This window comes from Carassius auratus, chromosome 1 (assembly GCF_003368295.1).
Source record: "Carassius auratus strain Wakin chromosome 1, ASM336829v1, whole genome shotgun sequence".
NCBI lineage: Eukaryota > Metazoa > Chordata > Actinopteri > Cypriniformes > Cyprinidae > Carassius > Carassius auratus.
In genome coordinates, this window is record NC_039243.1 from 13,687,265 (window position 1) to 13,713,834 (window position 26,570).

General features: G+C 38.7%; 1 protein-coding gene across 7 annotated transcripts; it reads left to right on the top strand.

The window, feature by feature from the left end:
* Positions 1-1,029: 1,029 nt before the first annotated feature.
* On the top strand, positions 1,030-26,498 carry LOC113071693 (catenin delta-1-like). Of its 7 annotated transcripts, none has more exons than XM_026245085.1 (21): positions 1,030-1,209; positions 11,278-11,429; positions 13,667-13,738; positions 14,216-14,341; positions 14,429-14,709; positions 14,796-15,071; positions 15,435-15,690; positions 15,859-16,081; positions 17,025-17,217; positions 17,914-18,031; positions 18,504-18,657; positions 19,407-19,424; positions 20,496-20,561; positions 20,660-20,787; positions 20,876-21,026; positions 21,138-21,333; positions 21,441-21,631; positions 21,760-21,813; positions 22,149-22,231; positions 22,527-22,625; positions 24,287-26,498. In XM_026245085.1, exons 2-20 carry the CDS (start codon positions 11,283-11,285, stop codon positions 22,584-22,586), a joined length of 2,793 nt encoding a protein of 930 aa, XP_026100870.1. In that variant the 5' UTR covers positions 1,030-1,209; positions 11,278-11,282; the 3' UTR covers positions 22,587-22,625; positions 24,287-26,498. The 7 variants fall into 7 exon arrangements, with proteins under 7 accessions (XP_026100870.1, XP_026101023.1, XP_026100807.1 ...); XM_026245022.1 differs by lacking the exon at positions 1,030-1,209 and adding an exon at positions 1,216-1,496; XM_026245238.1 differs by lacking the exon at positions 11,278-11,429 and having other exon boundaries at positions 1,055-1,209.
* Positions 26,499-26,570: the final 72 nt, after the last annotated feature.

Here is a 26,570-nt window from a genome sequence, read left to right on the forward strand (position 1 = left end):
ATGAGATAACTTTTCATCAGCCTTTAAAAAGCTTGTTTGAAAGCAAACAAACAAACACCCAATATCACTGTTTAAAGTTCTTGTTGTAATTACTGGAATTAAATAATAGTTATGTTTCTCAAACCTTCAAGTGTTATATCCACTTGGTGACTTCAGGAACTCTTCTGAGCAAAAAGACGTGCAAACTGAGATGGTCTTAGATGGGCCAAGGCATAAATAATTTCATGTTTTGAATTCAGTGTCAATTTAGCGGTAACAAAAAGTCACCTAAGATTTGAACCTCATATTTCATATTCCTCATAGTTCATACTGAAAAATACATGTGACGGGCTATACTTATAAGAATAATGAAATGTAAAATCAGGCTAAATAGTTAAGCAATTGTCTTCCCTATAATTTTGACAGTCTTTTTCCACTGCACGTGCATGGTATAAATTAAAAGATACATGATTTACACTGGTTGGACAGAACTATAACCTGAGAAACCTTAAATGGTGCTGCTTCAAGTATTATATATATATCTATCTATATATATCTATATATCTATATCTATATATATATATATATATATATATATATATATATATATATATATATATATATCATACGGGATAAACAAATAAACAAATAACTTAATAAAAATACAGAACTGAGTATCTGAGGATTTGAAAATGAATTAAAAAACTGTACCTGTGATAGCTTGATAGATTAATTAATAAACAAAGAGAGGATTTAATAAACAAAACGTGTTAAATTACGTGAAATTTGTAGTGAACAATGATATTTAATTCTCTGTTGTTAATTTTATGATGTGTGGGCCTATTTCTTTGCGATGTATTCCGATTTGTTTACCATGAACGGTTCTGTTATGGTTGATATTGTGGAATTCTCGCAGCTCCCGATTGCAATCAATCGGTGATGAAGTGTCGCAGGTTCACAGGTGCAGCGAAAAGTCCTTGTTTCGTGACATATCAAGCACGAGACAGCGGTGTTTGACTGACTCATTCACACGACGACGAACTGCGTTTACATTTAAACAACAATTTCGCAGTGTAATATCGCGTTTTATTTTCGATTGCATATTGAAAGTCGGTCGTGTCCCCGCCCAAACGGTGTCGGTGAACTCCTGTTCCTCAGGGGAGGGGTCAGACGCTTCACGGTGGGACGACGAGCACAGAGAGGAGTGAACAAGGGGAGCCAGATAGATTGGTGGGTTTTTAAAAAGACTGCTTAATTTTGCTGATCTCAGGTTTCTTCTTTGTTTTGCTTCGTCGGGAGAAACGCATTACTACAGGCCACTCGTTAGAAAGCGAACTCATAAAATAGGGCAGATGCGTCTGGCGTAGCGTGGGGCTGGAACGCCCAAATATAGAGCCGAAAACGCTTGGAATTACAATCACTTCCTACCGCTTGGAAAATCTGAAACTGGCCATAGAGAAGCCCGTTTCGATAGGCCACGACCTCACATCGGGACTTTAACGAAACCAAAAACAAAGGTAGACTCTATGGAAACTCTTCTGCTTGTTCTGATCTGTCTGATGGCTTTCTTTGTGGTCTTCTGGTTTTCCACGTTTGGCCTCGTAATTGAGGAGTGGAACAAAGTTAGCCAGCTCTCCATGTTAGCAGGCTAGTGGAGTTAGCCGCTGAGCTAATCGACATGGCACGAGCGTGAGGAGGATCTTTGGGACGGAGGGAGCTTGCTTCCCTGAAATTCCTCAAAGTTCACCTTTAGCTCGAGTGCGTAGTCTTTTCTTGCTATTGCAACGCAGGCTTTGTGAAAGAAGAACCGGGAGAAGGTGATTTTGGTGGTTTTCCAGCCTTACTGCTGAAATCCAAGATAAATAAAACCGATAAAGTTAACCTAACGTTACTGGTTTTGAGAACTCTTTTGTTTTATGTTGTGTAAGTGACGTTAATTATGACACTGTTCTTGTATTGATTATAGTCATGTTCAATGCATAATTTCTGAAAATGATTACAGAAACTGATTTAGATGAGCGTCAGTGCCTCATATCTGTAATGTTACGATTTCAATCGTTTCAGTGGGACTTTTCCTCCGTTTGGCACTTTTTACTACTGTCCTATATTTTGAGTTAATTATAGGTGTTATCGAAATGTTTTATTGATGTGAGTTTACAGTCGAAAATACTGCATCTGTGGGTGAATAAATGGCAGTGAGGTTGAAACGTTCACTGCATTGAAGTAAAGCGGGTCAAGGCCCATGAACACACCTGAGTTTGCGGAAGTGATTTAAAGCATTGTTTATGGAGATGAGAATAACTAAAGTTGCGAAATATCTTATCCATTGGGGTTTGTGTATTTTTGAATTAAATCTAATAAACGCAAGTGACTTAACTAATTAGTAGATTTAATTGAAATCAAAATAACAGGATTTCCAAGTTGGAGTTAATGTTGGAGTTGAAAATAATTTTTTGCACAGTGTGTTGGCTCAAGATTGACATGTTTTGAGTTCAGGTGTGTGCTTTACCTGCTCGGAGCCTCACAGGTGCCAAGGCGCTGTTTCTTTCACGTTTAGCTGACTTTGACTAATATCTACGGCTTTTTTTTTTTCCCAGAAGATGGCGAAATTCGTTCAGATGAGTCATCGAGTATACGCAATAATCATTACGGGAAAAAAGTTTGGGAACCTGTTGACTTAGTATTTTAGTGTAAGGGTGTGTATGGGGGTGGGGGAAGGGAAAGGCGCGGTCCTCTGTGTGTGAATCTCATTTACACAGAACCCGCGTGAAGCAGCAGGTTACACTATGTGCGTGTGTGTGTGCCCGCGCGCTTTACATCTCGAGTCGTCCGAGATACTCGAGATGAGTCAGAGCCGCTCGCGATGCATATCAGACCCTCAGCAGAAACTGACAGACTTCAAAGCAGGACTTTTTGGGATTTTTCCCTACTCGCTTACCTTGACCTGAAAAGGCCGATACGTGTGTACACTCGCCCGATTTAAGACGCCCCCCCCCCCCACCCCACCCCCCATAGATGAAGCGCGATACTCAATTAGTGAAGAATGAGTCGTGACCCTCAAACAATGGCGTTTTGAATTATAGTGTGCATCAGTGTAAAGATAAACCAGTGTATTACCTTACAAAGATATAATAGAAATATCAATAATACTTATTAAAAAGGCTGAACATGTTTTTTAAAAACCTTAAAAGAACAAGTGTGCAGTTTAAAAATAAAGTAGCTAAAATTACTGATCTTGCTGAATGAATTCAAGACCTTTTCAAATGAATATTATGATTTTATGAAGTTAAAATGAGACCATTAATGAATATAATAAATAATAAATTCATGCCTTTTTAATTTGTTGCTAGCTTTTAAAGGGTTAGTTCACCCAGATAGCAAAATTATGTAATAACTTACCATCATGTTGTTTCAAACCCGTAAAACCTCAGTTTATCTATGGAACACAGTTGAAGATATTTTCAGTTTAGTCCGAGAGCTGTCAATCCCTCCATTGAAGCTGTGTGTACGGTATACTGTCCATGTCCAGAAAGGTAAGAAAAACATCATCAAAGTGGTCCATGTGACATCAGAGGGTCAGTTAGAATTTTTTGAAGCATCAAAAATACATTTTGGTCCAAAAATAGCAAAAACGACGACTTTATTCAGAATTGTCTTCTCTTCCGTGTCTGTTGTGAGGGAGAGTTCAAAACAAAGCAGTCTGGATATCCGGTTCGCGAACGAATCATTCAGTTCACCAAATCGAACTGAATCGTTTTAAACTGTTCACATCTCTAATACGCATCCACAAATGACTTAAACTGTTAACTTTTTTTTTTAATGTGGCTGACACTCCCTCTGAGTTCAAACAAGTCAATGTTTTGTTCGTTATCTGGCTCGGTGTTCATCTTCAGTTCTCTCTTCACAGCAGTTCAGGCAGTGTACTGTTTGAATGCATGCATTATTCCGGGATATTGGTTTGTTTGAACTCAGAGGGAAAGTCCACCACATTAAAAAAGTTAACATCTTAAGTCATTTGTGGATTAATGCGTATTAGAAACATGAACCATTTAAAATGATTCAGTTCGATTTGGTGAACTGAATGATTAGTTCGCGAACTGGATATCCAGACTTTCTTTTTTTTTAACTCCCTCACAACAGACACGGAAGAGAAGACAATGCTGAATAAAGTCGTCGTTTTTGCTATTTTTGGACCAATATATATTTTCGATGCTTCAAAAAATTCTAACTGACCCTCTGATGTCACATGGACTACTTTGATGATGTTTTTCTTTAGGGATGCACGATAATATCGGCACAACATCGGTATCGGCCGATAAAAGCTTAAAATGACCATTATCGGTATCGGCCGATATGAATATTTCTACCGATGAGCCAAACCGATATTCTCCAAGTGAAATAATTGACCTGTTTTTCAGATGTGAATGTCTGTCTACATTTGTAAAATAATAAATTTATGGTAGAATCAGTACAGAAGAGATACATGGATTTCTCTTCAGTAAAATTAAAGTTTAAATATATCAGTATATATTTGTAAATATATCAGTATATATTTGTATATATATCGATATCGGTATCGGCATCGGCCAAAATTATTTAGAAAATATCGGCATATCGAATATCGGCCAAAATCCAATATCGTGCATCCCTATTTTTCTTACCTTTCTGGACATGTACAGTATACCGTGCACACAGCTTCAATGGAGGGACTGAGAGCTCTCGGACTAAAATATCTTAAACTGTGTTCCAAAGATAAACGGAGGTCTTACGGGTTTGAAACAACATGAGGGTACGTTATTAATTACATAATTTTGCTATCTGGGTGAACTAACCCTTTAATACGTTTTCTTATTTTAATATGTAGTAATCTTGGTAATGAAGCAATAATGCGTTCCACTGCATGCTGGGACAGTGACTAAATTCACATTATGCCACAGCTTTTTTAGCTTGAAGCAAGAGTTCACCTAGAAAAGACAATTGTCATAATTTACACACCCTCATGTTCTTCCAAACCTGTATGACTTTTTTTTTTCAGACCTTAATGTTTTGAAGAACGGAATGTTTGTAACCAAACATTTTGGATTACCATTGACTTACTGAAGAAAAAAAAAATCCTAAAATATCATCTTTTATATTCCATAGGGGAAACGGTCATGCAGGTTTGAAACATCATAACAGAGAGTAATGGATGACAATTGAAATATTAGTAATTGGATGAACTATCTCTTTAAACATTGTTGTCATTGGCAGCTTAAATATTAAATATTATAATCAGTCCTGTCAGTTCTTTAAAGTCTTACTATAGACCTCTTATTTTAATATAATGTTTGAGAAGAACCAACCAGCTAGTCTTATAACATATTAACATATTACTGGCAACAGCAGTCTCAGAAAAGTTATTTCGGTTTTAAAAAATGTGTTTTTGTCATTGAAGTTGACCCAGTTTGGGAGTAATAACTGCTAAAGAGTTATAGTTTTGCTGACTTTATGCAAGTTGTATTGGAGCTGAGGGACTTTGGAGTTATTCTTCCAAATGTATAGGGAAATCCTACGTAATCATAAATGTTCATAAGATAAGTTTTCAGTTTTATCAAAAATAGTCCAATATATGAATTATGTCTGTTAAAGCAATTTGGCCAAAGTAAAAATAGTACCACTTGTTCTATTGCAGTTCTTCCAAAGGAAAAACTTTGTGGAGGGAAATAGTGCTGGTAATAGTTCTTCAAAGCATGATTGAGAAAAAAAAAAAAAAACTCTTTTGCTCTGTGATTACAACACTGTACTTTAGTTTTTCAAATTCCAGGTAACGTCATTACAGGAAGAGAAGATAGTCTGCCCCTCCCGTTACCTTTTACCTCCAGTAACGCCCTCAGGTTGATGTTTAAAAAGCATTACGTCACCAGAACTCCCATTTCCGGGTCTCTGCGCTTTGACTTAAAGCTGTCCGAATGAGAAGTAAAAGCTATAATGCGTAATGGCTAATTGACGTGTCTGTGCAGAAAAGGTTAGTAGATACTTCTCAAATGATTTGAGGTTTTAACAAACCGAATGCACTTAGACTTAGGCCTATAGTTGGTTAAAGCGCATGGCTGATTGCCGATCAGTTAGCTGCATGTGTACCACAGTTCACTGAGCATTAGACTGGAGCCAAGCCAGTGCTGATGGTGTTGCTCTTTACATTTTAGCATTAGCTGAGTCAACAGGAACCCAGAAGCATGCTTGATGTGTGGTGAAATAGTACTACACTATTCACTGTAGTCAGGATTCGACGCCATGTTGAATTTAACAAGAATGAAAACAAGGCTGTGAGTGATAGACTTAAACAGTTTTCACTGTGGCATAAGAGTCCTAGGTCATGTTATTTTTTAACTCCCTTTTAAGCTTTCAAACTGTTTTATAGAGTTTTTGTCTACCGAGTGTTGTCTCAGAAAGACATTTAGTCAGCTGAACGGTTGGTTTTATTGTTAAACAACAGTACAGTCCATTAAACACCCTGTATGTCTGTCCCACACAGCCTTGTTTTCGTTCCTGTCAAAAATTAAATATGACTACACTGATGAAGGTCTATTATCAGAATTCTCATGTTGGTATGTGTGTATTGGTGTTTTCCTACTCGGACACCTGTATTGACTTTGTCTCAAAGTCTCTCCATATAAAGGAACATTATAGTCCGCTTATTGTTTTTCTTCCCATAATCCACATATTTGGAGCAGAAGTCATCAGCTGTTGTCTGAATTGCCTCCCACGTGCATATGAAGATCATATTTGACTGCCTGCTGCAATCTGTTATACAGCAAGATCTATTTACTTCTCCTTAATGTTTAAACTGTGTCCTGTTCTATTGTATCTTACTGTAATTGTTATCTCAGCCCTAGGTGTTTATAGCTTGGATGCTTAGTGGCTTAGCTGTCTAATACCTCTGCGATCCCATTAAAGGATGCAAATGATTAAGCACCTGACAAATTCAGTTACTCCGGCTTATGTGGAATACTGCCGTTCCTACCTCCGTCTGTCATGAGAGTTCTAGAATCAAATGGTTTTGATGATGCGTCGATGATGTCACACAGGGCACCGTCTCCGTTATCCCGCCAGAGCTCAGGGCAGAGCTCGATGAGGTTTTGCTGCATTATGAATCATGGACTGGCTTTTGAATAGATGCTTTTTTGCTTTGTTTTTTTTTTTTTTTTTTTTGTGCCAATGATGCTGGGTTTCTGACACACAGTCCAGCATGCTGAACTCTGCATATAGTGAACCCTAGGATGTTAAATCATGTTTTTTGTGATTCTTGCCCAAGTTTCAGGGTGTTCTGGGTCAGACCTATTTAAAGAGTCTTCCCATGATGACCGTTTTCTCCTTAGATGAGAATTTTCACAGCTGGTAGCATCCTGTGGAGGGCTATTTGTAAAATGCGCAGGCTGTGTCCGAAATTTGAAAAATGTCGTTTATGGAGGGAGGACGGCATCAAGGCCATGTTCAAATATTTGTGTATTGTGTTAGAGCGAGAATATGATGCGGTGCTTTTTTTTTTTCTTTTTTTTTTGTATATTTGATACCTTTTTAAAGATGTATTTAAATTATTTCTTTCGAATTCATCAGCATGAAATCGTTCAGTGTTTAGAATTCTAATGCGTTAAGTCTTTCTCTTTAGTCTACGTTTCCTTATTCCTGGTACCTGGTAAACTGCTGTGTGTGTAGTCATTGATTAACTTGTTACATAGTGTCTTGTTTGTGAGGTGACACTTCTGTGTGTCATTATTGTTATGAAGTTACCGGATGAAATGGAAATCTAACCTATACATTTTCTAAATGCATCTTAATTAGCTTATTGTGAACAATTCGTCCATACAAGCTTCATTTAACTTTCTATTTTTATTTATTTATTTTTAATCAATGTCATTGAAAAATAAATGGTATAGAAGCATAATTTTAGAAATAATTACAAAATGGCAAGACATTTTTTCTCATAAAATGTACTCCAATACTGTTTTAATTAGAGCTTTAAAAAAAAAGTAATACAAGTAAATATATATTTTTGAATAATCGCACTGTGTACATTAGGCTGTTCATTATTGTGAATAAAAGCACACCCCATGTTCTCCTGTTATCCTGAATGCGGTTTATTGCTGTTTATTAACGACTAAATCACTGTACATTAGTTCACATAATGCAAACTACTTATTATAACTAACTATTTAAACAAACAAATGGACATGTAATATTGGTTTAAGCCGAAATGACAATGGGCGGAGGGACCACAGAGTGAAATGAGATGTGCAACTAACAAAAAAATAATAATAATTTAACCACAGAATATTGCGATTGACCAATCAGATTTAGGGATTCCCAAGAGCTTTATAATATCAGTTAGACACTCCGTTCTGTGATTTACTTGTGAAAAGTGTGTCAGAAGTCTTGATTGTCTTGATGCATACATCAGTGAGAAACAGTCTGAGATGTGAATGAGTCATTGGTTACACACTCTTCAATCAGATGCTTAAGGAAAGAATGAGGACATATGTCATAGGGAAGAGAGAGACATATAAGGAGAAAGTAAAGGATGTGTTCCAGTTATTTTCAAGCTTCCAGAGGAACTGAGACAGGATCTGACATGCCACAATACAAGCTGGAATATGTGTGTGTGTGTGTGTGTGTTCATTCCTCGCTTTCTACGAGAATCTGTTTGCTTTATGGGGAGGGAAGTCAAAGAGAGGTGGAAAACAGTTTCAGTCCTAGTTGAAACTGACTGCTGCGTCTGTGTTTTCAAGGACAATGCAATCACACCCACCTACAATCCCCCTCCTCCCCCGTGAACTAAAATCACCACGGCATGCACACCCCGCTGCTCTCTCAACCGATTCTCTGTAGTGGTCACACATTTCCTATTGTTCAGTTAACCACTAAGCAGACAGCTGCAAATATTTCCTCTCTCTCGGTCTCGCACAAACCGAGAGAGAGAGAGAGAGCGGTTATGAGCTTGTTGCGGGTTGAGTTAGCTGCCTGAATCGTCAGGGGGCGGAGCTTTTCCTATGCTGCTGTTTTGTACATTTTGGCCTTGACTCCTGCTTCCATTTCAGTTCTGCTCTCATGATAGCCACTGTTTGTTTTTCGGGATTCTTCTTTTCACTCTTGGATCTTTGTGCTTTTGCGGTCTCCTTAAAATAGTTGTCCTGTGTTTAGTGGATGTCTAGGAATCTCAGTTGAGCTTGTGCTTTATGCAGTGGCGACTGTTAGGAAGTTTCTATCCCTGCAGAGCTAGGATTCAAGGCACAGATTGATTCTAGGATGAATTGTCCTAAAGTGGGACACTGCCTAATGTGGGACACTTAAGGTTTCGGGTTTATAGCTCCCCCATAAATACATGAATGCCAGTGAAATTCTGGGTTACCAAAGCTGGGGGCACATCCTGGGGTTTTTAAAATGGTATTAGTTGTGGATTTAATGTTTTGGTTACACATCGCAATATATCACAGAAATCTGAAATGCAAAAAATGTCCCACATTAGGGCAATTCACCCTATATTAGGTCTTCGATTCGGTATCAGTTAAAGACCCCTGTTTTGGAGTGCTTTGACAAGCTATTAAGAAACTTGTGTTCTTTATTTTAAAGGAATTTTCTACCTAAAAATATAATTTTTTTTTCTGACCCATGTGTTGTTGTTGTATGCAACACACAATTGCACAGATTTTGGAGAATGTTCATGCTGTTCCTTGCAGCAAAGCCTAAAATGATCAAAGATTGCCAAGTTCTAAGAAATTGCATTTAAAATGCCCCGTGTGACTCCTATGCTATTAAAACTGTCAATATTTACTTGCGTTGCTCTAAAGACTTTTTTTTTTTTAGTGGTTTTGTTGCTGTTTTGGAATTTTGTCTTTAAATTTGGCCCCTTCATCTTAGTGCACAAGTTATATTTTGATTATCTTTGAAGTGAAGCATGATTCATGGACAAGGGCAGGTACGGGTAAGGGCTTATTTCTCTTTCACTTTGACTTAACTGTAACCGTTAAAAAAAAAAAAAAAAAAAGGTTGTTCAGTTGGAAATGATCAGAAATATTTCTTAGGTCAATTTCTAACTTTCTTCCCTTTACATGTCTTTACTGTAAGATAAGAGATTGTGTAAAGCCACCATGCCCTCTGTTTGTTTGTAGTTTTTCCAAGGAACCTTTTAAACCTCTCTCAACCTGTTGCTCGAATTGACTCAGCTTCCTGTATGACTTCAGTCTTGGTTTAGAGTACTCTGCTGAGATCAGCGATCAGATCGGCGCTCCAGAGGTTTTTTTTTTTGTTTTTCCATCTGCTGTTCACACGCAGTGTTTGCACCCCACCCAGATCGCTGGTGTTAATGAGCAAATGCAGTGTGAACTCACAGAAGTAGTTATTTATACACCACGCTACTGAAATCCTGATAAGTTCCAGATCTAACAATGGAGCTTCTGTGTTTAACAGCGAATATTAAAAGCTGTCCTCTCAGCCTTCAGCATAGCATCTCCAGCTGTTTAAAATACACTGTAGAAGTTTGTTTTTAATACTCTTATTTTAAAACCAGTTAAGGGTGTAGATGCAGTGAACACATACTGCCTACTATGTTCTGTTTTACTTTGAATAATAATAATAATATCTTCTATTATTATATCTGCATGGGGTTTTTTCTTTTGTTGTACGTGTATCAGTATTTTTTGAAGCTATGTTATTTTAAATGTTATGATTCAGTACTTTAGGTTATCTAAAAGTGCTATGATATTACTATTCATCTTGGTGATTCACCTCGGTGAGCTTATTTTTTATTTATTTTTAATTAACTTGAGAGTTTGTTTCCAGTTGTCAGACAGTGAAATGGCTTCCAGGGAGGCCAGCACAGCAGAACGGACAGCGTCTTTAGTTGCGGTACAGTTTTGTGGAGCTACTTTTGATTTGAACAGGCCTCGGCTCATTCCTTGTTGTGTCTGCACTCGTCGTTCCTGCCTCTACACGATCTCTTCTCACACAGCGTCTGAATCACTCTCCTATCTGCGAGCTGGTAACCGGTCTGGTTTCCTCTGTGTGCCGTCACTCAGCCGTGGCAGCGCGATCACGCCTGCGTCTGAAGTGCTTTGTTAGCACCTGTCTCGCTCGAGTTGTCTTTTCACAGTTTTTCTGTCTCTCCTTATTACGGTTTCTTGATTTAGCATACTGCATGGGTCACATGGTGCTCAGCTACTTGAGCTGTGTATTTGTTGTCTGCGTTGAGCGCATGTTTCTGTGTTTCAAGGCGCTCGATCTCATGATGTGTGCGAGTGTGTAACCCTGTCCTCTTTCTCTCAGTGTGTATGGAGCAGTGTGAGAATGCGGCATCTCTCCTGGCCTCTGTGCGAGAGCAGGAGATGCAGTTTGAGCGTCTGACTCGAGCTCTGGAGGAGGAGAGGAGGAGCGTGGGGCCCTCCGGTACCCTACCCCGCCCCCTCCCCACCCTGCAGGTAACACCCTCCCAGCCAATCACGCAGCGGCAGGGTTCCCCGCATCATCACTCTGCAATATCTCACCCTTGCCGCATTACTCTGCACCAATGTGTCCTAGTTGGCACCTCAAGGAGCATGGCGATTAACCCATCCTTCACTGTTGTGTTCAGTGTCACCAGATCCCACTTTTTGCATCCTTTCCTCTCTTCATCATTCACCCACCCACCCTTTGTCATCATCATAACGCGCAGGTTATGGTGTGTGACATCACAGAATGCTTAGTTTTTTTAAGTTCCGTTTACCTTGCATGATACATCAAGTCTCCAATTTGTTTGTCACCTCATAACCACTTTTTGAATGTAAACCATTTGGTTCTTACAAACGCATGTCTGTACATGTGTCAACCTGTCAGGATGAATGTTCTTCATCAGAGAGGAATTTTCCACTGTTTACTCGCTGTCCTCATGTTCAATGTCTCCGTTATCACTGAAACTTTCTCAACCCCAAAACCCTCTTCCGCTGATGTCTGTGAGCGGAGAGATAACAAACCGGTTTAGTAAGATGAGTCCGCCTTGTGTGTAGAGGATTTCAAAAAGCTCTATCTTATAGTGGAAATTGCTCAATACGAACATGTTAAGTATCGCCTTAATCTCAGCTTTCTCAGTTTACTTCATTGTTTAGACTAGATGAGTCCTCTGATTGGTTGCATGCTTATACCTAGACACGCCTCCTTCAAGGGTGTCGACCGTGTGTGAGTTAAAATGATTTGAAGTTTATTCACAGCTAGATAGTCACATACACAACTTGTTTCTATTGGCACTCAGATACGTTAGACAATCATATCTCACAAAATTGGAAGGAATACTAAAATAACTTTAGCATTATTCATATACTTATAGAATTTTAGTTTTTTTTTATATAAATAATTGGATTTTGTTTTTGTATTCACTTTAATTTTACTTTTGTAACTTTTTTTTATATTTATAATTTAAATTGTCAGTTTTTGTAATTTTAGTACTTAAGCTTATTTCAGTTAGTTGGCAGCATTTCTGATGTTTTTAAGTTTTAGATTTTCATCTAATATGTATATTTTATTTAATTTCTGCTTTTTCATTCACTGAAGACAATAGGTTTCAAACCCTAGGGACTCAATTTCTTACACGGAACATGATCTTTTGCAGGATGGCTAGGTTGCACTTTATTTATTAATTACATTTATTGTAATAAATAGGGACTTGATTTTAAGAGACTTTGTCCTAAAATAAAGTTCCATAAAAACAGACCAAACATGCTGGCCGCCAGATTAATTTGATTTAATTGAACGGCTTTCAATCTGTCATAGCTCCAGTGTCATTTGCACTTGTTGATCTTTTAAATATGGAGCAAGAGAACCAATGCGCTTGACATTGATGTCAAACTCTGTACAGCACATCTTGATGCTCCACATTTGAATTCTCCACACAAATGTGAATGATACGGAGAACCACAACAGAAGGATCGTTTATAACAAAAAGTTACCATATGGCTTGAAGAAGCAGCGAGTAAATAAAATAACTATTTTGAAAACCATTGTCTCTCCTATTTTATCTTGGGCACACATTTTAAACACACCGACAGACATTTATGTAAAGATAAGAAGCTGGTCAGCAGTGCTTGGAATGTCATTGCATGTGTATCTGCTCTCGCCTGACATAGTTGTGGAGATATTAACATGCTCTGCAGGCTCCGTTCCTACCTGCTGACAGGTTCCCACAAGCCCGCCTGTCAGCTAAGATTACCATCTACTTTCACGGCTCCCTCTGTGGACTGGGAATAGTACAGCAGCCCACTTCTCCTGGTTTAATGTGGAGGATTTGTGTTTTAAGTGTGGATGGTGCTGCATGCCATTGTCAAGTAAAAGCATGAGTAATATTATCTGGTAGCAGTCATCCCCCTTCTCTCATTCCTGGCATTCATTTATCCATTCATTTCCGCAATACGGTCATGTCTCTCTTGTGCAATTAACTCCAGTAATTTATTTTGTTTCATGTGTTATTTATTCCACTGCATCCTTTGCATGAACATTCATAAGATAATGTTTATACATTCCCGTATTTACTAAAGGTCCTGCTACAGTTTGTGGTCTTTCTAAATGTTTAGCATTGTTCACCGACTTGATCACAGGCCACAATGACTGCTTCATTGTCTCTTTTGCCCTTTCTTTATTTAAATTTTTTTGGTCCGTTGTAATTTTCTCTCTCTCTCCGTGTCTTTAGAACGGCCGTGTCACTGGTGATGCAGAGTTAGAACGGCTCAAATTAAGCGACGGATACATAAACGGGACTCAGGTTAGTATGGTGTGCCTGCAATGCATTTTTTTTTTTTTTTAGATTTTACAGTTGTGCAACTAGAATAATCATAAATTACATTTATAATTCTTTTTAAACTCAAAATTATTATTAAATATAATAATAATAATAATAATAATCATTATTTTGATTTCTATTACTTATGATAATATCTCAAATATTATTTTGTAGTTATTTTTATGTCAGGAAAAAACACATTTCCCCTTTTTATTTGGCAAAAAAATACATATAATGCACTGAAATGCTTGCTTTAATTATTGTTCATCAGTTTTGACACCGCACTGGTCTCAGTCTGACCTCCTGCACACATTTTGACCCTTAAAACTTGTTGTAATGACTTGTCGTCATGAACGTGCACCTACGAATGCTCCGGATGGTGTGATTGTGTGAGTGGACACACTTCCTGTTCTTGGCTTATGTTCACTATTGTTCTTTGTTTGTGTGTCTGTGCTACAGTACAGGATGTTGGAGCCTGGTCATATTGTTGAGTCGGTCACAGTCGAGGAGGACCCCCACGAGTCGATGCCAATTATTTCAGTTGAAACCGGTGATGATGGAACCACACGGCGCACTGAGACTACAGTAAGTTTGCTAATGTAACTTATCACATCTTGTAAAGTATGACCACTTGTCTTTGGAAAGATAAATGATGGCGCTTCCTCTCATCAGGTAAAGAAGGTCACAAAGATGACCACCACACGAACAGTCATTCCCTCAGTCTCCGACACACTTTCCCTGGACGGCACAGGTTCAGTCACTGGGATGCCCAATTATAATAGCCCAATGGACCGTGTGTATAGGCCACCGGGTGGCCCCATAGACTACCCCACCGCTACTGTCCCCCGTAACTACCACTATGGACCACCAGTTGGCTATGAAGATTACCGCAGCGTCCCTCCTGAAGCCTACGCCAGCCTCAACCGAGGGATGCGAATGGATGACCGCTACAGGTGCCTCTTGATTTTCTTTTTATTGGATGAGTTCAAGCATTGTAGATGTGCTAAATAATTTACCCGATTCTTTTCTTTTCCTTTAGGCCTGTGGATACCTATCGCACGTTGGACTCTGCTTATCGCACCCAGAGCCGGCCGCAGTTGGACCCGTATGCAGCCCAGCCCCAGGTAGGACGTATGGGCAGTGCTATGGAGATCTCTGGCATGCAGCGCTTTGTGGCAGAGCCATACGGCTTGGAGGATGATCAGAGGAGCCTGGGATACGACGACCCTGATTATGGCATGGGACCACCCATGCATTACAGCACAATGCCCCGGTTGGCACATGTGCAGCATGCCCCGCCTCCACGTCGGACAGGGTAAGTGTATTGTTATACGGTAAGAAAATTATTTTGATTGGAAAAGGTATTAAAGGAATAGTCCACCCAAAAATTACATCTACTCACTCTCATGTTGGTCCAAACCTGTATGTCTGTCTGTGAAACAAAAAATAGATTATTTTTTTTTTATTTTTTTTTGGTGAAAACACAATTTCAGATCCCATAGTACTTTTTATTTATTTTTTATTTAATTTTTATTATTATTTTTTGGTCCATGCTATGAAACGCTAATTGGAACTGTAATGGTCTGGCTACCAACTTTCTTTAAAAAATATAGTATTTTGCATTCCACAGAAGGCAGTGGTTAAAATCAGTCTGTTTGAACTGTTTGTTTTCGTGCAGGTCGTATGAGGGTACACTGGATGGTGATATGAGTGGAGCTGGTGATATGTATTATTGGGGAGGAGGAGCTCCGCTGGCTCAGGGAGAGAGGGGCAGCATGGCATCATTGGACAGCACTCTTCGTAAAGGCCCCGCCCCCACATCATGGAGGCAGCCAGAACTTCCTGAAGTCATCGCTATGCTCAACTACCGCCTAGACCCTGTCAAAAGCAACGCTGCAGCATACTTGCAACATCTCACTTTTAAGAATGAGAAGGTCAGTATGCACGTAAACAATACGCTTCATAAGCCTGCCCACATAGCAGTATATTAAACTCAAATAAAGTACTGTTCAAAGGTTTGGGGTCAATAGGTTTTTAGTCACTCAAATGACGTTGTATAATATGCAAATTCTATGCACTCAGTTTTTCTTCTGTCTTTGCAGGTGAAGTCAGATGTAAGACGAATGAAGGGGATCCCTGCCCTTGTGTCCATGCTGGATAACCCAAAGAAGGAGGTTCATTATGCTGCATGTGGAGCACTCAAGAACATCTCATACGGACGAGATCCAGATAACAAGATAGCCATCAAGAACTGTGATGGAATTCCCGCACTGGTGCGGCTACTGAGGAAGACGAGAGATCAGGACCTAACCGACACCATAACGGGTACGCAGTGTTTATCGCTGAAAAAACAAGATTCTGAAGGTTTTTTATTTTTTAATTTTTTTTATTTTATAAAAGTCACAGTGCAACAGAAATAGCGGCAGATGTTTTCTCCCATGTTGTGACATACATCAGTGAAGCATATCATCAGTAAAGGATAAATGTACGGCGGGAACTTGGTTTTATACATCAGTTGTTCATTGGATGATTGTAAGAAAGGGGCAGTGTTTAAGCTGACTAAATAACTGGAAAATCTGCCATGCATCACCAGAGAGAAGTCTGTCTTTTCACTTACCTTTTATTTGACATATTTAATTTTACATTTAGAAAATTGGGTGAATTTGACATTTTCTTGGTTTATTTTTAATATTGTATATTCAGCATTTTCAAGCATATTTGTATGTAAAAACAGTTGGGAAAGTTTTTTTCAGTTTTTTATTTTTGCTGACCATTTGCACAGCATATTCCACATTTTTAAACATGCAAAACAAGGCTATTTATACAGGAGTAGTTCCATCAGCCCACCCAGCAGTCAGAAAACTCAAAGAAATGGTGTACATATGTATTACTAATTAATTCTTGAGTGGTGATGCATTAAACTGATCAAAAGTGACAGTGAAGACATTTATTAGCTTACAAAAAGTTTCCGTTTTAAATATTTGCTTATCTTTTATATTCATCGAAGAGTCCTGGAAAATGTATCTCAGTTTTCAAAAAACATAAAGCAGCACAACGGTTTTTAACACTGATGCATATTTCTAGAACAACAATTCAGCATTTTAGAATGATTTCTGAAGGAAATGTGTCATAAATCTAAATAATAATGTTTACTTTTTTATTATTATTAATGAAATGAATGCAAACTAGTTTGAGCATAAGTGACATTTCAAGAACATTTAAAAATGAGTTTCCGTCTGGTAGTAACTGATGGCTTTTCTTCTCTCAGGCACGCTGTGGAACCTCTCATCTCACGACTCTGTAAAGATGGAGATCGTGGACCACGCGCTGCACGCTCTGTCCGATGAGGTGATGGTTCCTCACTCAGGCTGGGAGAGGGGGAACCAAGGCGGAGAGGAGAGCTGCAAACCCAGACACTTGGAGTGGGAGACGGCACTCACCAACACCACCGGCTGCTTAAGGTGCGTTCCATTAATGCGTTTGACAGATGCTTTGATCCAAAGTGCTTTACAGTGAATTCAAGGTATGCGTTTTTCAGGCTGAGAATCAAAAGCAGTTAAACCAGAGGAACACTGAGAGATGGGCGGAGGAATAAATTAGCATGTGTTGAGCAGGGACCGTTTTAGGATTCAGATTAATGAAAGACGTTAAAGGGGTGTGCCTCAACGCTGCTAAAGAATTCCTGTCAAGAAAGTTTGTGTGTGTTTGTGAGGAAACTCCATTTTATGTGAAAGAAAGGAAGGAAGTGCTGAGGAAATGCTTTGAATTGTGTTTGCGAGCAAGAACCTCTGAGGCTGTGAAAGAACCAGGACAAAGTTTGGACAAAAGCGAGAAATGTGATCTTTGAATCCACTTATTTCCCTTGAGTGCTTCTCTTTGAGAGTGTCCCTCACTTCTCCCACTCGCCTATTAGGCTTTTAGAAAGCACTCGGTTCAGTCGGAGGAATGGATTTACACCATGATTACATTTAAATAGAGCTAACGGAGTCTTGTCTTTTTAACCCTCACTTCTCATCCCCCATTCAGCTCTTCAGTTTCTATGTGTATAAACTTGCTTACTGTTTCAGGCGATGACCTGAAGCTCTAACTTTCTGTGCATGCCAAACATTACTAAACATTAAACAGTCCTAATTAGTCGCATGACGTTTCGCTCTCAGGAATGTGAGCTCGGAGCGAAGCGAGGCCAGGAGGAAACTGAGGGAGTGCACCGGACTGGTCGACTCGCTCATGTACATCGTGCAGTCACAGATCAACTGTAAAGATGTGGACAACAAGGTAACCTCTGAACTTTGACCATTAAGGTTTTGAAAACTGTGCTCTTTTGAAAACACTGCTCTTTTAAGAAGGGGAAGCACAGGAGTACAGGGTTTTAGGGAAGAGCAAAGGGGGAAGAAAGCATTGTTGGTCATTTTTACTGCATGTTAATTTTTTTGTTGTCGTCATATTTGAATGCACTGTTATAATTCTGCTTTGATAATAGGTATTTAGAGCTATTTCCGCTTTTTTGCCTTTTTTTTTTTTGACTGTTTATAAAGGAAAATTACTAACTAAATAAATTAGTGGTGTCACTATTGTAAGTGTTTGCACTGATTTTTGTAGAATCTGTAAATTCAGGTTATTACTATTAAGTTAGGATCAGCTTAGATATAAAATCGCTGATATCCATTTTTTTTATTTGCCATTGGTAGTTGTCATCTTTCATTCTCGTGCACTATTATTTAATCCTGTTTCTTATGTCTGTGTGCAGCTGATCGAGAACAGCGTGTGTCTGCTGAGGAATCTGTCCTATCAGGTGCACCGGGAGATTCCAGGCTGCGAGCGCTATCAGGAGACAATTCCGGTCAATCAGGGCCCCGTCCCTTCCCAAAAGGGCAGCTGTTTCAGCTCCCGAAAGGGCAAAGGTGCGCGTCTGATTGATTTAAAGAAAAACACAGGCACTAGTAACTAATTAAAATTAGGGATGCACGATAATATCGGCACAATATCGGTATCGGCCGATAAAAGCTTAAAATGACCATTATCGGTATCGGCCGATATGAATATTTCTGCCGATGAGCCAAACCGATATTCTCCAAGTGAAATAATTGACCTGTTTTTCAGATGTGAATGTCTGTCTACATTTGTAAAATAATAAATTTATGGTAGAATCAGTACAGAAGAGATACATGGATTTCTCTTCAGTAAAATTAAAGTTTAAATATATCAGTATATATTTGTATATATATCGATATCGGTATCGACATCGGCCAAAATTATTTTGAAAATATCGGCATATCGAATATCGGCCAAAATCCAATATCGTGCATCCCTAATTAAAATGTTACCTTGCTATCTTTGCACTCCAGTGCATCTCTGTGTTGTGTAAACAACCAAGAGGCCGTGTCTATTCCTTGTCTTAATCGTAGATTGTACACCCTTTGAAGTCCTTATGCTTGGAAGTTTGATATGTGCCAGAACAAGTTTGTTTACACAAGATGTATCATGCATGATTTTCACATGTTGTGTGTGCTTTATGGGTTTGTTGCTGAATAATTATAGGGTGGCTGGGGCACTATTGCTATGTTTTCTTTAATGCCAAAACAGTCCTTTCCTCTCATTTTCTTCTGTATCTGTCTCTTCTTTCAATCTGTATCTTTTTATCATGTAACAGACGAGTGGTTTTCCAAAGGTAAGCTTTTCTCTCTTTTTATTGTTTCTCTATTTTTTTGTTTAAGTAAAGGCTTTGCTTTGCTTTCATGGGAATCACTTAAATTTTTCACCTCATTGTAACCCATTATTAAACCTGTTAAAGGTCAAAGTTCAGAAAGTGGATCTGAAATGGGAAGCTCAAATAATGTCGGTCTTATCCCATTTCACATTCGTTTTATGAGCTATATTATTTTGTAACGCAAGAAGGCATTTTAAGGGGACCAGTCACACAAATAAGGTTTTTATTGATCCGAAGGAAATGGAATCATTAACTAGTATCAGATTATGGCTCAGTTTTAAAGCCTAGTAAGCATCTAGATTATCATGGACAAAGAACATTTACCACAAATTTACAATTTAGCTGTCTGTTCTTAGAAAACTAGGAAATAAGAGATGAGATTCCTCCCAAAAATGTATTATTATTGTTGTTGTTGTTGTGTCACTGTGGCTGGCCTTCAAGAATGCTTTCTGCATTTAAATAATCTCACACGTAACCACCAGAGGGTGCCAGAACACACCATTGCTGATAAATCCATTCACTCTTTACAAACCTCCACTTGCTTTAATCATTTAGATGCATTAAAATATATACACACTCTCTTATGTCTAACCTTGAAGAAATGACCATGACAAAGGTGGAGCCCCAGAGCACACTTATCTGTGATAGTTCGCAGGTGTTTACCAGTCGGAATGTACCTCGGGAAGTTAGCGTTGGCAAGATGATTCAAACTTAAAACTAACTTTGTTTTGGCCTGATTTCGTTTGAAATTACGTGACAAGTTAGTTTTTTTATTTCTTTTGAAGTATACTGGGGCTTTAAGTCATCCGTCATTAAATCACATGGGGTTTTTCTCAGGGAACAAATGTAGCCCCTGTCATAATGGTGTCTGAAGAAAAAGTCTTTGTATAAAGAAAATCCCTATTTTTTTTAATCTTTTAGAGACTTTTGCTTCTTAATCGTCACAAATTACATCACTACCATTAGACAGCAGATGAGATTTGTCACTTTATCTCTATTTTACTCGTTGCTTATGCCTCCTGTTTTGTTCAGGTAAAAAAGAGGATGATGGAGCTTCAGATACGATTGACATTCCAAAGAGAACCACACCAGCAAAAGGTACAGTGACCGTCTCGAATGCTCTGAATACTTACACTGAAAGCTTCACTTTGCCTGGTATTGTAATTAAATAGACTGTAATGCTTTGTGTTTTGTAGGTTATGAATTGCTGTTCCAGCCAGAGGTGGTGCGTGTGTACACTTCTCTCCTGAAAGAGAGCAAGAACCCATCGGTTCTTGAAGCCGCTGCGGGAGCAATGCAGAACCTGTGTGCAGGCCGATGGACTGTGAGAACAAAGTCATTCTGACAAATCAGTAGCATGGTAAAATCTGACAGTATCATCATTTTACTTCTTGCTCCTTCTCTCTCTCCAGTATGGGCGGTACATCAGAGCAGTGATGAGACAGGAGCAGGGCCTGCCGATTTTGACGGAGCTGTTGAGTCATGGGAATGACCGTGTGGTCAGAGCCATGTCTGGAGCTCTGAGGAACCTGGCCATTGACGCTCGTAACCGTGAGCTGCTAGGTATGTGAGCAAATGATGTTTGCTTGTGTCAGCTTTGCATTTAATTAGCCATATGTGTACAGTCCCACTGAATGAATCCCAGTGTATTTTACTCTTCCTCTCTCTGTGTAGGGAAGCATGCCGTGCCTAACTTGGTGGCCAATCTGCCAGGCGGTGGTCAGAGTCAGCCGGTGCGCGCGCTCTCCGAGGAGACGGTGGTGTCTGTTCTCAGCACTATGGTGGAGGTGGTCGGCTCCAGCGTGGATTCGGCCAAAACCCTGCGCGGCTCCCAGGGCATCGAGAGACTGGTGCTCATCAACAAAGACAGGCATGTTTAAGTGCTTTATAATAACTGGCTGGTCACATTGGAAGAAGCTGGAAGAGGAAAAAGTATTTTAACTGGGAATGTCAATCATCTGTATTTTCCTCTCATAGCAACCGTTCAGATCGGGAGGTGCGTGGTGCTGGGCTGGTGCTGCAGATCGTGTGGGGCTTCAAAGAGCTCCGCCGCACGCTGGAGAAAGACGGCTGGAAGAAAACCGACTTCATGGTGAACCTTAACCCTCCTAACAACACCCGCAGCAACGGGGGATACGAGGACAGCACCCTGCCGCTAATAGAACGGGGTAAGAACCCAACACATTCCTGCCGAATGCTCTTCAGTGTGTTTATGCAACAAACAGGTGTTTGGACACGCAGCATACATCTCAGTGTTTCTGTGATCTGACTTTGTTTGTTTGGGTCTCTTTGTTAGGGGGAAAACAGGACAGAGACCGAGACATGATTCCTCTTAATGACATGGGACCAGGTATAAAACACATACTTTATTATCAAAAGTGAACGTTTAAACCCATTTCCCAGTGGTTTTAGTTTTCACAATTCTTATTTTCATTTGTATCCTTTTGCTTCAGTTTTCACTTTAAAAATTAAATAGATGGGAGGGTGAATGTATAAAATTCAAAAGTACATAAATTATGTGAAAAACATAAGTGTTACAAACAATCTTTATAGTGACATTTATAGTGTTACTGTTGATCTTTGCTGAATAAAAGTATCACTTTTTTGGGGGGGTTAAAAATGAATAAATTCCCCAACTATGTATATGTGAGATCCGTGACTAATGCTTTATATCTGTGGTACCAGACGCTTACTCTACGCTAGACCAGAGAGGACGGAGAAACACTTTAGACGACACTCTGGATCGCTCTGACAGAGAGCCACCTCAGGTAACACACATCTGCAAGCGAACATCCACTCCTGTGCAGTTACACACAACGGACAGCTTGTTCTAGCTAAACTTCCTTCACAAGCAATTTAGCACTCTAGACATCCTAAAACCTACACACACCACACAACCTGATTCTTATTAACCTACTGTGATTTCACTAAAATTACTAATAAGAGTTCTCTCCTCAACTAACTCACACACATGCCCCTCTCTTTCTATTATCACTCACCTCTTCTTCGATGCATTTCCCTTTCTTTTCTCCTCTGTCCATCTCTCTTCTCTTTGACTCTCAGGGAGGAATGTATGGGGAGAGGCGGGGCTCTTTGCCTCTGTTGGACTCTTATGATGGTTAGGCCACTCCCCCTCCCCCACTCAGTGCATGAGCAGGCATGGTATGTGTGTCCACCTTCTGCATGGCCTTCATGTGTTTAAGTGTATGTGCGCCTCTGTGTATTTGTGGTACTAACCCTCATTAACAGTATTTTGCTATTCTGTACTTGAGTGGAAATGGTTTTACTAATTTTTGTAAATCTCGTCCAGTGTTGGGGAAGCTTGTTTAAATTTGGAGGAGCTTGTAGTTGGGAAGCTGCAGTTTCACAGTCAAGCTACAGCTACTGAAAAGTAGTTAGGTGTACAAGCTGCTTAATGAAATGATTTATTAAAAGATACTTTTATAGTTACATTTTACAACTAGAGCATATTATAAAAACAACTCAAAAGTCAGAATTTTTTTTTTTTGCTTTAACAGTTCGAGTCATTTATCTGGTGCAAAAACAATGGTGTCATGTAGGATGACCAACTGAAGTATAACAAGACTGAAGTGTCAATATTTCACCACAAAAAAAAGATATAAAATGGACTCAAATAGGGCTGTGCAAAAAATCGAGCGCGATTTTCAGAAGTATATCTCCAGCACGTGCATTCAGATTATGGTTTCCAGGTTTTCACAACAAATCCTGCCCAGTTGCTTCTCGAAACTAGTCCAAAATCACATTTCCAGGAGGTTCCCCGAAATTGCTTTCCGGGGTTAAAATGTAAGTTTTATGGCATGGTTGCCTTGGTAAAAATTCTAAATATCACGTTATTGGTATTGTCGCTTCGACCCACGGACATGAAAAACAACCACAGACTTGGCAACATTGGTTGGCATTGACTACACAGAGCCGTAATTCACTGACAATCTATACAAAATCGATTTTAAAATGGGTGGCGATTCTTTGTCGATTTTGAAAGCGATTTTGTGTTAGTTGTCGGTAGACTACAGCTCTTGTGTAGTAATTGCCGCTCCACCTGAACCAGTGTTGCCAAGTCTGCGGTAGTTTTTCATGTTGTTACAAGACAACCATGCCAAAAAAAAAACCCTTATATTTGAATCCCGGGAAGCAATTTTTTTTTATCTGGGAACCTCCTGGAATCGCGATTTGTTTTGGACTAGTTTTGAGAAGCAACAGGGCAGGATTTATTGTGAAAACCTGGCAACCCTGATCTGAACACACGTGCTGGAGATAATACTTCTAATTACACGAGCGTCTTTACTGATGAGATGTGCATGAAAATCGCATTCGATTCTTGTTTTATGTATTCTTATATTAAATTTTTCATTAGAGCTCTATTTATCTTGTACAAGAACAAGGATGCCAAATACGATGAAAACTTTCAATTGAAACATTTACATTGAACAACTGAAGTCAAAAACAGATGGCTTAAGTCAACATAAAAAAAAAAAAATTATAAATTAATTTTCAAAAATAAATTAATCAAATTAATCAAATCAAAAATAAATCAAATAAATTAAAATTCAAAAACCAGCTCAATGTGCCATTAGTATCATTTCCACTTTTCAGTTAGTTTCTCCCCAACACTGATCTCTTCCTCTCATGTGTCCACTTTGGTCACATGACTGATGTTTCAATGGTTGTATCCGTCATCACTTTGCCATATAAAATGGGTGATGTGACAAATTCCCATCGCAACAGACATATTACCTTTTTATTAGTAAACCTAATATAATTCCACGCTTGACCTTCACAACTCATCTGATTTCTTTCCACAGAAAATTTGATCGTGTGCATCACCCGCCGTGAGTTTCCTCCTCCTGCCTACTGTCCCTGCTGAGCATCTGATCTCATCACTTCTGGGACAATAGCCACTAATACCAATGACCGTTCGGTAGTTTTCAACATTTCTCATGTTGTCACTCTCCTGCTCTCATTGAGATCAATGTGATTGCAAACAGCCACTGCTTAAAATAGACACCATGAATTCCTTTCTCGATTTTGGTCCATGCCACTCTCTTTTTATGTCAAAACATGGAAACACTAGGGACTACAAACTCTATCCAGTCACATCCCCAGCTTTTCAAGCTTCATAAATCATTTCCTTTTTGTTTCTTTTTTTTATGCTTATGCATCTATTGGAACACTAGTATATTATGGCATTTGGTGTTTTGATTATTTTGCTTCATCCTGCTTTGTGGTTCACATTGAAAAAATGTCATGCCAAATTTCATCAGTCATGTGGCCTGCAGAAAACAATGTATATAGAATTTCTCAGTAAGTTTTGTGTCTCATCGGTGCATTGCAACGGGCATGAGGCCGCCTTTTTTTTTTTTTTTTTTCTTTCTTTGGTCATTGTTTTCTGAAAGCACTAGATGACCACCAATTCCCCTTTAGTTATCCGTCTGTGTTTTTTTGGATGTTCTCATGGGGTGTTCAGTCTCTAGGAAGGGTTTGTTTTGAAAGCCTTGATAAAGCATTACAAAAGAGGCAGAGGGATATCGGAGTAGATTTTTTTTTTTTTTATTATTATTTTTTTTAAGTTTTTTTTTTTTTTTTTTTTTTTTTAACTAGTAGCATTCAAGAAAGTTCTCTAGTTGTAGATGAGTATGGTTTAGTTTTTTTCATAGTCCATCCGTTGTCAAATTTGCAAAGCATTCCAGAGTGGGAGAGCTGTTTTGCGAAAAACAAAAAAATAATAATTCCCCCCTTTGGTTTGGTATTTGAAATTGTCACTGACAACGGTAAGATTTTTTTTGTGTGGAAACTCAAAAGTAGCTCACCCATCATTCTTAATAAATACAATTACATAGCCACAGAAGAGAAGATACAAAAAATAAAGCTATTAACGTTGAGACAAATTGCAGACCTGGTCTTAGATCGGTGCTCCTACTTTTCAGTACTTTGTGAATCTGCCCTGCTGGTGGACCTGGTTTGTGCATTTTCATTTTTGTCTGAATATAAATGAATGTGTAAATATGACCGCGTCTCACAGATCCACTCTGCAGACTTGGAGTGCCTCGCTTGCTCAGTGCGTTGTGTGTGTGTGAGTGATGAGCGGAAAACAGGGACATTCGACCACCTTTCTGCCTCTTGGTTTCAGTGCCTGTCTGTGTAGAGAGTGAACGAGTGTACATTTGAGGATGTATATGCATTGTTTTTTCTTTTCTTTTGAGATCCATAAGTACAGTGCTTGTTTCTTAGACTGCATATTCAAAATGCACAGTAAGTCTGTTGTAGATATTTACTGGATGGAAACTTTAGCACTAGGAGTCAGTGGATTTTTATTTTTTATTTTAAGGTTTTTTCCCCATAATGCCTTTTTAATTCCCTGTCTGCCAATCCCAATCCAATCCTCCGAGACACTGTAGTCAGTAAAAGAAAGGTTGGCTGTTGACTAAATGGATGTGAGCCAGAAGTCTGAGTCCTGGGTGTTCACAAGTTTGAGGAATCAATCAATTGTTTAATGTGGAAGGAGGCAGATTAATTAATCTTTTAATTACAAAAAAATGCATCTCTTTCAGGCAGGATTTAGACCGATATTGATTCTGGCTTGATGAGAAATTAATATAGGTAAAATAAAAGCACATTTAACTATATATACCAGAGAATATTTGTTAATTTTAATTATATTGTTTTTCTTTTTGGTTTTTGTCCTGTTGTTCTTTTCTATATTTTATGATTGGGGCTGATTTTGTTTTTTTTGGGTGTTGTGGGTGAATGCATATGCAATCAGTTTTATTTTTTAAATAAATGCATTTACAGTTCATATCTTTTAATTAAAGACGAAAGGAAAAAATCTTTGTGTCGTGCTGTTAGTTGACATGTTTCTACAACACTAGCGTGGATCTTGATTCATAATTCCTATATTTCAACACTTTACATTTGGTCTTAAACATTGCACCTTTTCTCTCATGGATTGAACGTGTAACTTAGCAATACTGTTTTTTGTTTTTGTTTTGTAATAAAAAAAAATTCTCAAGATTCTGACAGTGAATTTTTGTGATTCACTTTTTTAATACTACACATTGAATGCATTTATTTACATTTCTTCACTTTAAG